This window comes from Chaetodon auriga, chromosome 1 (genome assembly GCF_051107435.1).
Source record: "Chaetodon auriga isolate fChaAug3 chromosome 1, fChaAug3.hap1, whole genome shotgun sequence".
Classification (NCBI taxonomy): Eukaryota; Metazoa; Chordata; class Actinopteri; order Chaetodontiformes; family Chaetodontidae; genus Chaetodon; species Chaetodon auriga.
The window spans coordinates 29709259-29725440 of NC_135074.1; the positions used below are offsets into that span (position 1 = coordinate 29709259).

General features: G+C 45.6%; 1 protein-coding gene across 1 annotated transcript in view; it reads right to left on the reverse strand.

The window, feature by feature from the left end:
* Positions 1-4674: 4674 nt before the first annotated feature.
* prmt3 (protein arginine methyltransferase 3) overlaps positions 4675-16182 on the reverse strand; it is a 49805-nt gene continuing 38297 nt past the window's right edge. The window contains exons 14-16 of the mRNA XM_076733784.1: positions 14009-14059; positions 13108-13195; positions 4675-4933 (exon numbers count right to left, since the gene is read on the reverse strand). Coding sequence (XP_076589899.1) covers positions 4824-4933; positions 13108-13195; positions 14009-14059 — 249 coding nt within the window. The 3' untranslated portion in view covers positions 4675-4823. The remainder of the gene's footprint in view (positions 4934-13107; positions 13196-14008; positions 14060-16182) is intronic.

Below are 16182 nucleotides of genomic sequence, written 5' to 3' on the forward strand. Positions count from 1 at the left end.
GGGGGGCGGGAAAGCAACCGGAAAAACCTCCAGCAAAAGAAAGGGTGGAGGTTTGTTATAAACAAAAAAAAGCGGATTGATTAATGCTTAGTTGTGTTGTTAATTAATGAGAAAAAATAACTGCACCTGGCTGCGATCGATTCCGTTTTAACAGAAAACGAAAAGATTAAAAAAAAAAAATGTAAAAAAAAAAAAAAAAAAAAAAAAGGTAAGATGGATTGGCATTTAACTTTTAGTCAATTTTAACTTTTAAAAAGTTGAGCACAGTCTTCCACAAGATGCAAAAACAGGCGGATCGGCGACCGAATGAAGTAAAAAAACAAAAAAAGTTTTTCATGAGGAGCCGCAGCTGCAGTTCAGCACCGTGGACAGCGCAGCAGCTCAACGCGCCAAAGTGCTTTAAATAAAGTGTCGAATTTACACGAAAACAGCTCAGAAATACTTCATAACAGAGCAGAAACTGTAGGTGGAAAGGTAAAAAAAGGTGTTTTTAGACACTTACCATTTTTTGCAGGTCCCTGCTGGCAGGATGGAAAGAGCTGTAAAAAGACGTAGAGAGGACTGGAAGCGGACTGGCTGCAGCCGCGCAAAGCACCAAGTGCAAAGCTTTTCTACAGCTCCGTGGGAAAGACCGGAGTTTGCGTCAGTGCAGAGCAAGGTGCCCTTCGCGTGACATTTTCTTGATAATAGGAGTTTGATAAATCATTGGCCTTGGATTCGGATTTTTAAAGGGACAACCGGTGCCAAGACGACGGGGGCGCGTGTGTGCGTGCGTGAATTGTGTGCGCTCTGGTTACGCAAGGTGCATGCGTGAGCTCTGGACGTACCCTTTCAAAGCTGATTAATACACTTGTCTCCAGGGATGTGCAGGATGCTTCCACACAAACACAGAGTACATGGACGCATCCCACACGAGCACACACAGCTCGTTTGGGACGAAGATTTTTAAGTTTGGGCTTTTATTAGGAAAGATTTAATACATCCGAGTGCGTGCGGGTCTAAATACTGTTTGCAGTCTGCTGAGTCTGGTTTCTTTGGTACAGTTACAATTACAGTAGCCCCTGATGGGAAAGAGGCACCTGCAGTCCAAAAGATTGTTGGTTTTATATATTAAAAAAAATCTTTTCTGTCATCAACATTTAGGCCTGTGAATGCGAATTAGTTGTCGAAGTGTTTATTTAAGCTGTTGAGGAGGGCTGGACTTCTTTATTATACACAGATATACCACAAATGTAATTTTGACAAGTTGTACTCTTAAAGACTGTTAAAGACTAAGTGCTAAAAATGGTCTGAACTATAAATAGTTTTTCCACTTGACGGGTTTTACGCACGGCGCGCTCCAGGCTCTACACGTTCCTTCGTGCGTCACCGATAGAAGCATTGATCAAGTTTAAAAAAAAAAAAAAAAAAGTGGGCGAGGTCTTTATAAAGCTACTCATTTGTTAAAGTCTTACGCAAGAAGGAGGCCTCTTTTTTTTCTGAAATCACGTGCGTCAGGAGGAACCGGAGCCAACCACTGGAGCCTGGGCTGTGGAAGCGGTGACAGCGGAGGGGAGAGGAAGGTGCCATACTGGAGATTTTAAAACACTGCATTGCGCATTGTCCAAGGCTCCCTTCGCACGGATAATGCACGTGGAAGTCCTGTGTGTGGTGATTTATCCAAAATCTGAATCACACAGGGGACCTCCGCTGAGTCAGCAGTTAATGAGACCTGATCAATTAGAAACAGTTGTATCATGAGGCCTCCGTACAGACACAGTGAGCGGAGGAGGAGCTGAAGACAAAACACACACTGGGCTATACACAAAACACACACACACACAGAAAGGGGGGGGGGGGGGGGGGGGGGGGATTTAATTTGGCATTAAACGCTTAATCTCGACGCATCGCAGCCACATGAACATATTTTTTGTTAAATAAAGCGAAATAGCTCCGGCCTTCTCCCCTGACTGATTCAGTCGGACAGCTCGTGCATTGGACGCCTTCGTCAGAGCTGACAGTCCAATTAGAAACGCGTTAACGAAAATAACCAGGTAGGCGTGTGCGTCGTTGCTTAGGAACCACGTTGTTTAGGTAGCCAGGCTACGGCTTCAGAACAGAAGATGAAGAAAGACGGAACATAGGCATGTAATAATAATACAAATAATGCTAAAAATGCTAATAATAATAATAATAATAATAATAATAATAATAATGAGCCGTTGTCTGGCGGAATGTCTAAAATGTCACAACCATTAGCCTATTTAATGGACGTTTTCATTTTAACGAATCGTTAGGATAATAAAACGTAACTCTTCAGCCATAGGCTAACATCAAATAACTATCAGTGTAAAAAAATGTTTATCATGTTGTTGTATTTTAATGCATTCACCCAAAATAAGCCCAATAACAGGCCTGAGACTGAATAAACTAAAAATAAATCTGAGTGTGATTCTTATCCACAGGCTCATTAAAATCACGTGTTCACTGCGGGTTTGTACTGGATTTCCTGTTTTTAACCTGCGCTGATTTCACGACAGCTGTGGGGATGGGGGGGCAGTGTCCCAGCTGGGATCGCTGTGGACACACCGGGACACGCGCAGTCCCAGCCGGGCCCCTTCACTTGCTACGCGCGCGGCGCTCCTCCGCTTGTAAATCTCCGTCCGTTCCAGATAAGAGGCTGAGGCGGTGCATTAGCCGCCGCCTTGACTTTAATTACATTGTCAACAGAGAATAATTGTAATTGATTTCTGCTCGTCTTCTGACTGCCTGTGCAACGCACGCACGCACGCACGCACACACACACATCTAGTTTTGATCTCTTGAGAGTGTTTGACTCAAAGAAGTAACAGAACACGGTTTGCAGAGCGTTACACACGTGCAGCAACATAAGAACAACCTCCTTTAGAGACAAAAGGCACAACCGCTGCTAATTATCCTTAAAGAGGTTTTAGTTTCTTGATTTTAGTTTCCACTTTTTATCCTTTTTGGAAAAGAACTGAAAAGCATCGTTTGTCTGTGTTAAATTTTGGCTGGACTTTATGATTTTTCTTTTTCTTTTTCGTTTTTTTTTTTTTTTTATTTGGACCAGACTAAGTCCTGATGGAGGAGCTGAACAAACCGCCTCGCGCTGGGGTTTCTGGGTGTCTCCTCGTGCTCGTTAATTACACGAGCCCGTGTAATTAATTGATCACTCCCACTGTCGCCTGAGTGATAAGAAACCGCAGCCATCTGAAGCGCCTGGAAAGCAGTGATTCAGCGGAGGAGGAGGTCATCCGGAGGCCCACGGCTCCCATCATCATCATCATCATCATCATCATCATCATCAGTCCTGGCTGACAGCACCTTCTCACTTTACAATTCAAGTTGGGGCGATTTGTGCAACTGCGTCAGTAAAAGCAGTGAAAACGTGTCGGGGCTGATAATGACTTACTGAATGGCGCCTCTTGCATTCATGCAGCTGTTTCCTTTGAAACAAGTTAGGAAGCAGCTGACTGTGACCTCCAGGGCTGTTTCTCACATCAGTTGACAACTAGGTTTTCAGGAGGTGTTCAGGGAGTAGGCCACACCAAAGAAAGAGTATCTGAATCTGCTAATATTCAGATTTCTATAATAAATAACTTTATGAATGATGGATGAAAACGGTCAGGCTTATTATGAGCACTTTTAAGATCTCAAACACAACAAAAGTCATGTTTCAGCTTTCTGAACTGAATTCTGGTCAGTTATATCAAAGGACGTGTCCACACGCTTGTTCGTGTGTGTAGATGCATGTCGCTCATGCAGGTGCAGCATCAGGTAGAACATGAGACTGAAGGGCTGGCAGATTTAAGATGCAGCTCCTTTCCTCTTTTCAAGCCAACGATGAAAAACCGGCACAAACCTCTGCCTGCACAGAAAAGCCTGATGTTGTGAGCGTACGCCCGACTTGGCGTCAGCACGCAGACCAGACTGTATGAACATAAAGGCAGAGAGGACACAGGAGCAGTAGAAATACATCAGAAGAGGTGACTGTCAAATCACCAACAAGACAGGCAGCCAGCCCCACAGTCTGCTCCTCCTCCTCCTCCTCCTCCTCCTCCTCCTCCTCACAGATGACTACACTTTCTCAGAGTTCAGGATTCATCATCTCAGGCACAGAGGGAAGGAAAAATCTTTAATTGTAAGCAGAGCTGCTCAGTGAAGTATGTAAAGAGGCTTCAGTCAGCCCTTTTAAAGCTTAAATTCATTTCGCATTGTCCCAGTAAACTCACGGAAGATGGATGACGCCCTCGGTGAGATCTCGCACAGCTCAAAGTAGGACAATAAGGAGGAGAATATGGAGGGAAATTAAGAGAAAAATGTGCTTTTAAGAAAGAGATGGCACAACTTCCTCTATGTGTTTTTTTCTTTTGTCGGATATTTTGATCAGCCAGGCGGTCTGAACCATTCCAGAAAGTGTGGTTTGGTTATTCGCAGGTCCAAAGACATTTACGGTTAAAAGTGGGCTTAAAAGAAACGTTTAGGTTACATTTAACCGTTGTTTCAACAGCATTGATACGACTGCATTTCAAAGAGTAGCTGGGACTTGCCTCATGTTGAAATAATGTAACCTTCATTTTCATCCATATTTAGCCATTTGACCTGCAAATCATCAAACCAATGAGTTTAATCATGTCACCATATGTTTAATAAAAAACACCCACAGGGAGAAAATCCTCATCCAACAGTTTTTTATTAAAAGGCACAGAAACAATCCTAACGTGAAACATCAAATCTATCCTGCTCCCAAATGCTGTCACAACACCAACGGTCCACACAAACTCGGCCGTACTGCCGCGATGTTGCACCACGTGACGCTGACATCACTGCAGGCTGTAAGTCAGCTTCCTGTCTCGGAGGTCAAAGGTGACCAACAGCGAGCGGGGGTCCTTCTTGTTTTTCCGCACGGTGACTTTTCCCTGGAGCTCCTCCCCTGAAGAAAAGAGGAAGAGAAACCTCAACACTGGATTTGTTTCACACCGGAGATGCTGAAGCAGCCGCGTCACCGGAGGGTCCCTCGTCCTCCTCTGAGTGACGCTGTGATAATCACTGAAACCAGCTGCTGGTTTTGGCTCAGTTTCGGCACACGGTCGCCATCTGTGCTGCCTGATTAAAAGTTCACTTTGACTTGTTCTCAGCTAGAGAGAAACTTCACACACAAGAGCTTATGAAGGCCGCTAAAGATTATTTAAAGCTCATTCTCACATTAAGCTTTCTGAATGTTCAAACAGGACAAAAATGTGAAGAACGGAGAGAAAATCTAACAATCGATCAGTGAGAATCAACCAAGATAAACACAAAACAGCTGCTGGCAAATAAGACTGAGACAAACCTGAACTTGGTTTTTACCCCAAGTCTTTACCTTGACGGGTTCCGCTCAGGTGGGAACTGCAGAGTCTAAACTGACTGATCTTCATTGAGGCGGTCCATGTTTGCAGTATGAGAAGAAATGACTGAAAAATGTAAAATACTGTGCAGATAAAGACATAATGCAGCTGTTTGTTGTCAGGCTCATACGATATGACTGTATTGTGCTGCAAACGGTTCACAGAAGACACTTCTTTTCTAACGTGCTATCTGCAGACTACACTGTGCGTGTGCAGCACATATTCTCTCTGCTGCAACAGATACTGAGTGGAGTTATTCCATTTTCTTCACTGTCAACAAAATGCATGAAAAGACCAAAACCAACGATGCTTCAGTTCATCTCTCAATACTTTCCGGCTGTCCTCACCTGTCTGGGGCTGCAAACCCGTTTGTGCCTACTGACATGATTAAAATACATCCTTTCTTTTTTTTAAAGAGGCTCAGTGATTTCCAAAAACAGCTGCAGGTTTTAGCAAATGTTACTCAAACAGGACTAAGCAGAACATTTCAGCTGCATCTGGTGTTCTAATGAGCATTTTTTTTGGGCAGCAGGAAGGTGTGTGTGCGATCGACTCCTATCAAACCACAGCGTGTGTGTGTTGGTTTGTTTGGTTTGTTTTTTGAATTGCAAGTGTTTACACATATGTAAAGTTCACTCTCAGCATATGACCACAACTTGTGCGTCTTTGCATCAGACTTAAAAAACCAAATACCAAAAGGCAGAAAACACCTTCACTCCGTCAGACGTGGATCCGTTTGTTCACAGTGAAGCAGAGAGGAAGGAATCTTCCCGACGCCCTGCAGCAGAGCAGCGCTGCTGAGCTCAGGCCTCTGCAGCGTGAGCGGGGACACGCTGCCGCTTGCAGAAATCATGATGTGTGGAAAAGCAATGTGGTTTAATGTATGTTAATAAGCGAGACTGTTTGTGAGCGTGTGTGAGCGCAGAGCTGCCGAAAGCTCCAGATGGCAGCGAGAAGGAGCGAGCGCTTACAGTAAGACTCACGCGATCGGGAGGCCGATGATTATGACGCATAATCACTCTGATTAACTTCACGTTTGACTGCTGGAGGTAAATGAATGTTTATCCACACGGCAAACAAGCATCCTCTCACCGCCACCCTCCACCCTCCAGCCCGCACCTCCTCTCTGTGCTACGTGCTCTTCATCGCCGGAGGTTAGAGGAGGACGAGGGGAGAAAATGCTGACTGAGGCGATTTCTCCAGTGAACCGTCCGCCATCGCTGCTGTCACGTCTCACTCGTTACCACGCTGCTGGCGCCGCGCTCTGGGTCTGTCGGCCCACTGCAGAGACGGCAGACGGACGCAGCGTTCGCACTGTGGCCGCTTCTCCGAAAGCAGGAACCAGAGTGTGACGAACGAGAGAAACTCTGCCATTCTGAAACAACATCAGCACATTTCAGATTCTGGAGCTTTGGTTTGTTAAGCTGCTAGAAGAGCAGATGAGGAAAGTACATTAAACCTTTATTAACAACACACTTCACAACAATGTCACAATGTCAGTGCTGCACTGCATTTAAAGCCAACACTCAGCTACAAACACACACAAACAGCACTGCAGCACTAAGCAGCACACTGCTCTCCAACCCCACAGGGCGTCCTCAACAGCACAATTAATGTTATTAATTATCAATGTGAAAATCCATGATGATAACCAGATACTGAACTCAGACCCCCACCAGTCAGTGTTCAATACAAACCCACAGTTCAACTACCAATGAATGAGACCTTATCTCAACCAAAACCTCTTCAGGGTGCAGGAAGCAAACAGAAACACTCAGTTTGAGACTCAACACAACAGTTGGCCAATGAAAATAAGCCCAAGTGACGCCTCTTGTGTGGAATAGAGTTAACTCCGGCAATCCGGCTGCTGTCTAGTTACTATGTTGGGTAATTATCTACGTAATCCTCTTTTTCTTATGCCCTGGCTTGCACAACCTATGCACACTTCCACATTTGACCTGTAAGACTGTTCAGGCAAAGTTGCTCCAAAGCCTCAATATGATCCCATTTAGTGCTCGCTGGAACTGTTCAGATGGCCAAAGATCACAGGCTGTGATCTGCCTCCATTACTGAAATATAACTGAGCAAGCCACAGCATGCCGTGAGGGTAATTAGAAAAACTTTAAAATCGATCTTAAAACACAATGTTCTAAAATGGAGGTGATGTGTGCTCTCTTGTGTAAGTAGCTTTCCTGCAGCATTAACTAACTTTATTGGCTGTACTTCATGAATGCTGATCAGATGACAGACATAACTGGAGGAAGTTAAGGTCCTGATCAGACAGCATGGTTAGAGCCTTGACCAGCAGCCAACACATGGAAAAGATGCAGCTCGTGATCACAACCTGAAAGAGGCCGTCTGACCCTCACTCCATCACACACTTAATGTACCGGGTCAGTGCTCGACACTATGAAGACAAGCCAGCACCAGCACACATGCCTGGGTGCATTTCTGTGTGTCTAAACACTGGTGATGTGTGATCTGACTTAAAGGATCCTGATGGAAAAAAGAAACATTTCCACAATCTAAAGCAAAAAGAACAATCCACCACAATCAGCTGGTTTCAGCTCAGCTTCAGTACATCCGTCTGACTGCTGGGCATCTGTTTCCATGTCTGTACCAATTCTGGATGCACTCTTCTCTTCAAAGGTTATAAAGACTCCCAAAAACTCGCCAAAAAAAGTAAACTATCTTTGCTTTCACTTATTTTAAAGAGAATTACATCAGGAGCCTCCATTTCTGGAGAGAGCAACAAGGCCTGACGCTCACGGGAGGCGGCAGACGGCTGCAGTCAAACTCAAGTTGGCTAAAGGCCGATAAAAGGTCAAAAGAATAATTGCTCGACCCTTGGTGACCTTCTCTTAAAGCATTACTGAAAGAAAAAAAAGAGGAGAGGGACCAAAGACTTCAAATAACTTTGCAGAAAAGTGTCAGACTGATCCTCGTGTTCACATGAAAGTACTGAAACATACCAGCGGAGCAGTCGTGGTGCGACTACAGCAGCTCTGCAGCAATCAGTCGAGCAAACTCCCCGTGGAAGAGGACCTCAGTGCCTTCAGTAAACCGGCCACTCAGATGCTGGGAGAACGAGTTAACCATGTGTGGAAATGAGTCGGGAAGCGAGCCGCCATGTCGTACATCAACATGCCAGTGTCATTAAGCACAGCCAGGCCTGCAGAAAGCTCCTCTCTCAGCCCAACGCAGTCTTTCTCCATGAAATTACACTGGAAACACACGGCTCGCATTAGTGATTCATTTAAACTGTTGTCATTTACATTTTAACCATTTAGCTCACGCTCTTACAGTATCTGCAGCTCCACACTGTGAGCGCGGGGGTGGACTGGGCTGCAGAGCCTCAACACCAGGGCTCATCATTTACTCCTTTGGCGTGAGTTTCTTCAACAGAGCAGACTGGTTTAAACTGATTTTTACCTGGACTTTATGTCCCCATGAGAGGTGAGAGGGAGTACATTTACTAGACATGGGTTGCACTACTCTGCCTGTCCCTTAGCCTGATGTTAACAGGTTCACTCAGACACAAAGTTGAGGTGTGGATCCAATCTGTCATCTAAATACCAAAAGCATGTGGATGAAGCACAGGAAAGCTGACTTCACTTCAGCCTGTCTCCGACACTGCAGTGATGCTCATGGCCACATTTCAGCCGTATGTCTTTGACATCCTCCCTCTTGCTCCAGTCTACCTTCATTTGATCTATTTTTTTCTTGTCAGGCCTTTTCCTGTTGGGGGCAGAGCTAAGAAGCAGGGCTGATGGGTTGTACATCCCCAGCACCAGTCCGTGGACACGAAAGCAGCCCGTGTGTTGAATTACAGCCCTGAAGAACTTAAAGCTTGGCTCGGCCGCTGCTGTGTGACAGCTCAAGGACCTTTGGTGCTCAGAAGAGAGGGGGGCGCAGGGGGGGGGGAGAGTTGTTTAAACTCGGCCCGGACGGGTGAGGGCGGGGGAAAGAGGAGATTTGGAAGACTTACAGCGCCGCTCGGGACAGAGGAGGTGAGTCACGAAAGAGGGTGGGAGCAGCCACCACCTGACTGTCCAATGAAAGCACAAGAAGGGCCCTCGGCACAGGTAACCAGGCCACTGCCTCACCTCGAGGATCATGGGACTTTCTTGCAAAAAAAAAAAAAAAAAAAAAAAAAAAAAGCGTGACCTCGTTTCTCTGGTAGAAATCGAGTAGGTGCTGTGAAAAAGGACCCTCCTCTTCAATACGCGAGCTACACAAACACAGCAGAGCATGACAAATGATTCGCTGTTTAATTTATTACGCTGCCAGCCGGGAGGATTTGCAGGGATGTTTTGTTCCAGCCTGCTGCGTGCCTTCTCTCTCTTCCGCCGGCACCTCCCACAGAAGCGCAGCCTCAGAGTTAATTACTGCTGCACTCATACAAACACATCAAATAGGATTCGCTCGCCGCCACGATAAATCACCACAGACAGAGTCGGTATTAAAACAAACCACTGGATGTTTATGCCCGGCCCTCACTACAGCTGAAGGTGCTTCTCAGTCAACACCCAGGAGGAGAGGCCACTGTGTGTGTGTGTGTGTGTGTGTGTGTGTGTGTGTGTGTGTGTGTGTAAGAGAGAGAGTTCTGTCATCTTCAAGGTGACTTTAGGAAGTTTTCTCTTACAGCCAGGCGGGAGTTTAGTAGAGAAGTATGCGAGTACTCTTGTGAATTTGAGTGTGTTAAGGGGCAGTGTGTGGTATGTGTGTGTGTGTGTGTGTGTGTGTGTGTGTGTGTTGTAAAGTACACTAAAGGAGACTAGCAGGAAGCTGGTGAATGCTGTTAAAAACTCAATTTCTGGTTTACGGCCCCTGGAGGAGGCTGCAGACTGTCAGGGTGCCGGGGTGGAGCGAGCACATCAATAACCTGCCGCTCACTCGCTCACTCGCTCGCTCACACACTCACACACTCCCGCCTTCACTTTGTTCTTCCTTTAAACTTTTGTCCTCACTCTGCTTGGTTTACATACAGTATAACACCCACAGCCTGGACGTCAGGTTGAGCTGGAATCAGCTGCATCAAAACTGGCTGCTTCTGAGCTCAAGCTGTGAGCATGTGTGTGTGATTACAGGTGTGTGTGTGTGTGTGTGTGTGTGTTTGTGTGTCTTGGCTAATACTGGAACATGTCACTGTGCCCTAAGGTAACCCCAAGAGCCCAGATGCTCTGCCGACTGTAAATCAGGCATAAGGATAAAAAAAAGACAGATAGAACAAGAGAGAGTGTAAAGGATAAAAGCTGCTTTGAATTAAACTAAAGTTTAGTGCCCCCTACAGGCAGCCACGTTTATCACAGTGCACGAACAGCAAACCGTCTGGCTACCGCTAGTCCCTTCATAGTAACGAGGACCAAAATCTGTTCTAAACAATCACTTGAGGACGTCTCATGAGGCCATTAAAAATCAAAAAATGCAAACCACGCCAGCCGGTCGCATTTCAGTCTTTGACGTTTTGGCCTTAAGGTGGCGTTAATGGAGGGTCCAAAATGCAAAGTGTTCGTCTGTTATGTTATTGCAATCTGCACATGAAATCTTAATATTTCTGTTTAAATATTTTCTTTGGAAATTTTGGCCTGATGTTGGCAAAGAAAAGGTTCAGCAGGACCACGAAAACAGGATGATTCATCCAGTCGGGATCATGACAGCAAAAGGGCAAAATTTTCAGCCTGGTGGTAAAAATGTTAAATTACCGTAAGTTCTTAAAGGTATTAATTTAGTTTATCTTGAAAAATCTGCCCCTAAAAAGAGCCAAAATACAAATAAAAACAGATGAAGGGGGCAAATAAGGGTTTCCAGGTTTATCTCTGTGACGTGTGTGTGTGCGTATTCATACTGGTGACGAGTGTCTCAGTAAGGTGTTCATCCACCACAAGCTGCCAGAACAGCTTCCAGGCTTTTCAATTATTTTGTCCCTTGTCTGTGTGCATGTGTTTGCATGCACGTACACAAACACACAGGTGAAACGTGGAGCACAGGTCGACTTAATGCGGCAGATGGTCAAATGAAATCCGTCTCTGTTTGCCGCCTCCCTCTTCTGCACCGTGTTAGCACACTGTCGTCCTCAGCGCTCAGATTCAGCTGTTTATCTGACCCAGCACAGCGCAATGCCCGCGATAGCGTTTGCGCAGCGTCAGAGGTTTTGACGTTCTTATCGTCCTGGCTGCCACTGGCGCGGGCTGAGCTTGGCTAAGGGCTGCCTGATATCTCGCGTCTCCTCCTCTCTGCGGGTCATTTATTACAGTAGGCTCCATCTAGTATCTGGTCAGCGAGTGGACAGCCGGCCGCATGGCTCATCCATCCTCGCATCAGCAGACACCTCCGCGATAACCGTGATGATAGCGCATGCAGAGGGCCAGAGCTTCCAGCAGCAACAAACACAGGATCATTCACACAGCATTTACAATAACTGGGCATGTAGTGAACACTGAAAGGTAATTATTATATATTTGTGCTATGGTCAAAGATTAATGGTACCAGTACGAAAACAATCAAGATTTGTCTTGTATTTAGTTAAATAAAGCTTTAAAGTTCACTGATCACAACCACACAGATTTCTGTTTCCAGTTTCTTTGGAATAAACAGAAGAGAAACGCTAAATCAGCATAAGAGCGGCACAAGTTGAGAAGGCTGTCGGTTACACAGTCAAATCAATCTAAAGTTTGCTAACATGAGCTAACATTAGCCACACGGTCATACCAGAAAAATGTTTAGGTTAATTAAAGTGAGCAGGAGTGTTTTTATTGCTATCAGAACAAGGTTGTCTGGTTATTGTGATAGTTTGGTAGCTGTTTGCAGCCTCGAGACAGCGTGTCGTAAAGTCTACAGCGGGTTCTGTAAAGTGTCAGAGTCCTGATGTTCAACAGAATGGACCTAAACATGGATGCACATGTGGGTCTGCACACACAGTCTTTGGTGCCTGTGATCAGATGATGCACCTGAAGCCGTGCACAGTCATACATTTTGGGTGACTCGCCAGTACGCTGAACACTAAGTTGATAAGTAGTTATTATATCAACTGTCATGCGTGAATGTCCTGAACATGTTTCGGTTGGATTCGTTCTTTGGATTTGTTGGATCTGTCCAGTTGGCTTGTTTGATTCAATCACTACAGTAAAAAATATATTCGTGTTCATGCATTAGCATTAGCCCGTTAGCATGGACCAACAACAGTTAGATAATGTTTGCAAAAAGTGACGGGAGACACTCATCATGCCACGTTTGCTGGAGTTTGACCCTGCAGAAAGTTATTTCGGAGAACATCCCAACAGCTACGCCTCACAGCCAATAAAGCTTTAATCTGCTGATACAGTGATTCTATAAATATTTGCCGGTCAGTTACAAAGCGCTCCTCTTGTAACTTGTCATGACTCAGAGGCCTGCAACCGGCTATCAGATGAAGTTTTACATGCTGTCTCAGATGGCTGAATGTGATTTGTTTTGATCCCTCGCTGTCTGTGTGGGTGACAGATAACGGGTGTCAACCAGCCCGACTACATCTCCACCACAGACAGATTACCTGCCGCAGCTCGCTGACGCACCGCCGAGGTCCACAAGGGGACAACCAAAATCAAGAAAGAAAGCAAACGTACACAAAGCAAACATCAAAACTGAACTGAACACACGTGTGAGCTCTTCTCGGCCTGCTCTACGTGTAAATAAAAACCAGTGTCGCCTTGTCGTGTGGAGGCTTGTGTGGCTCACTGACCTGCTTGCACAGAGATGGGCCTCTCCAGCAGGAACACAGTCTGCTTCCAGTGTGTCTTTGTGACCTGAGGACCCGTGGAGAACATCACCTGGAGCGGTTATGCATGAAAAGAAAAAAAAAGAGCAAACACATCACAGACCAGTGCTGTTAAATCTCTCTAAGAGCTCAGAAGACTTTGCAGCATTTTGCAAAAACAAAAAACTGGATGCTTAAGGACAAAAAAATGTGTTTATGATGACATTACAAAATCTGTTTTAGTGAAAATCTATAAAAATGTGAGCCTATGGGAAAACCTGTATTTAAATTCATGTCGTTTAATGACAGTTTACATGCAACAGTGATGGAAAAAAGCCAATTCAGAGAACCCAGAAACTCGAGTATTAATGTTACATTCCCAAAAAAAAACACAAGGAAAATGTACCGGAGGTCCTGAAGGAGTCTGGTTAATTAAAATTAAAACAAAGATTAAACTAAAGCTACACAAAAGCCTGGAACTAGTCCTGTATTTCATGCTTTCTGTCCCAGTCAATCCACTCTCACAGTTCTGTGTCTGTATTATAAAGGAAACCTAACTGACTGTATTTATGGAGCAAACAGATAATCCCATGTTACATTGTTCCAGCTTTGGCTCCCAGAGATGGAAACTTACTGGACCATCCATATGCAGCTTGAGTCTCAGGTACAATAGGAAGTGCAATCAAAAGGCACGTCTGTGCTGCTCACAGAGCTTGGCATCGGCTGTTCCAACTGGCCGGCTCTGCTTGGTAAGTGCTTATATCAGCAGTCGGCTAGGACGCCCGTCGATTGCCAGTGAACGCCTCAGGGAGGAGGAACACGCTAAAGCGTGAACATAATTGAGTTTCCGTTAAATGGCTTGGCTGTTGCTGCTGCTGCTGCTTACCTTGTTGCTGCAGCCTTTGTCAAAGAAAATGTCAAAGTAGCCGACAATTGCCTGCAATGAAATATGAGGGGCGTGTTAGAATGTGACAGTACAATAAACCCCTGGATTTGTTTGACTACGCTGCGACTCTGACAGGCAGAGCTGAGGCAGAGGCAGGAGGCACAACACGTCTCAGGGTTTTAATGAGCGAAATAAGCCAAATGAGCTGCTGTGTTCGGGAATAAGGCCGTAAAAACAGACTGCGAGCAAAATGTGCTGTTCAAATATTTACAGTTATCTTCACAGTGACTCTTCTTTACAGCAGCACCTTAAAGGAGGCGCAAGAGTTCGGATTATAGTGCTTGCCATGCTCACCGTGTCATTCATGTGTGTGTGTGTGTGTGTGTGTGTGTGTGGTCTGGAGATCTGTATTGGCCGCCCTGTTACAGATTCAGTGGGTATCGATGTGGCTCACGCGACCCTCAACCCTCCTTCCTCTCAGAACCAGCTTCTCGTTCAGGCTGAGTCGACAGCAGCTCCCATGTGCCCCCCCCTCGCCTCACCTGGGACACTTGTCACCGGACAAACGAAATAAATTATGAGGCCGACAACACTGAGGCAATTTTGCTGACGATAAAAAAAAAAATCTCGGTACATGAAATTAGCAAAGGTGGCTATTTTGGTGTTGCAGCATTGTGCAAACGCTCAGCTCAGAGCAGGAATCGGTTCAGGAAAATAAGCACTAATGTGGTTTTGGTCCAACTGGATATGAGTGTGTGTTCATCTGAATAATGCCCACCGCCAAGGGAAAGGAAATTAGACAACTGACAAATCTTTGCTCTCAGGGAGTCCATTATTATGCTGATAAGACTAAAAGAAGAATAAACCAGGCGGTCCGAAGCTTCATTAGGCCTTCGATGTGACCAGAAATGACAAACTTCTATAAAATATGCCGTTAGCCTGGGAAGGATACACAGAGCGATAAATACAACTGAGTGAAAACCAATTCACACACCGAAAACAAACTGGGGGAAAGTCCAGGGCCGGAGTGCCTCTCGGTGACTGTTAGATATGTGAGGTAAAAACCACCCCCCAGGCTTGTTTTACTCCCATTTCTCCCCCCACTGGAGGAAGAGAGGCACTCTATCAATCTCAGGCCCGCACTTGTAGTGGCAATGATGCAGAACTAATAGCTTTTAATCCTGACGCAGCTGACAACTTGGAGGCCAGCTCTGTGAGACAAAGAAGAGCCGAATCGATGCAAGAGAGGGGAAGAGGAAAAGAGAAGGGCAGAAGAGAGAGCTAAAGACAGGGAGACGGACAGAAGGAAGACATGGGGGAGATGAAAGGGAGGGAAGGAGCAGGGCCGGGTTCGGAGGAGTGGCTGTAAAATAATGTAAAAGCTGGGGAGGAGGGGTTTTTTTTAGGGGTTTTTATTGGTTTGCATCACTCAGAGAAGCAGAATACAACACCATCTGTTCACAGCTTCTGCAAACGTCTCCCAAATTGTATTTAAATATCTTCTGCAAGTAAAACTGGCTAATCCTGAACTCACACCCAATCTACATACAGCAGAGTGCACACATACAGATACACACATGCAGACTTGATAATCACGATGCCGTCAGAGGCTTCAATCAACCTTTATCGACTCAGACAGGCAGGGGCGGCGCCACTAGCTCACAGCTAAACCGCCAGAAAAGAACCCAAAGTGGATAAAAGAGCATGTCAACCCAATGCAATTATGGCTTTTAATGAACGCTACAGAGACGCTCGGTGCTGAGGTAATTAGGAAATTAGGCGTAATTACTCGTCAGGCGGAGCGGATTCACCTCTCTCAGCCGGAGAGGCAGAGATCATCCTCATCGCGCCTCGCTGATGACAACGCCTCGTAAGCGAGATTGATTGTCACTTCTGCGTTGTGCAACTTTCACACTGCAGCGAGACGGGCAATTAAAATTTAGGCCACAGAGTGAAACTTGCAGGAGCGGTGGAGGAGCTCGGCGCCATTAAAATCACATCTGACAGAAAAGAAAGGAATGTGACTGCCTCGTGCACAAAACACTAAAGGTGTGAAAGTGTTAAGATGCGCGGTGAAGACCTGGGTGACTCACACTGAGGTGGACTGTAACGAGCTGCGATTAAACCGGGCTGAGAAAGAGACTTTATCAAAGTTTTTGGGGCCGTTTGAATGG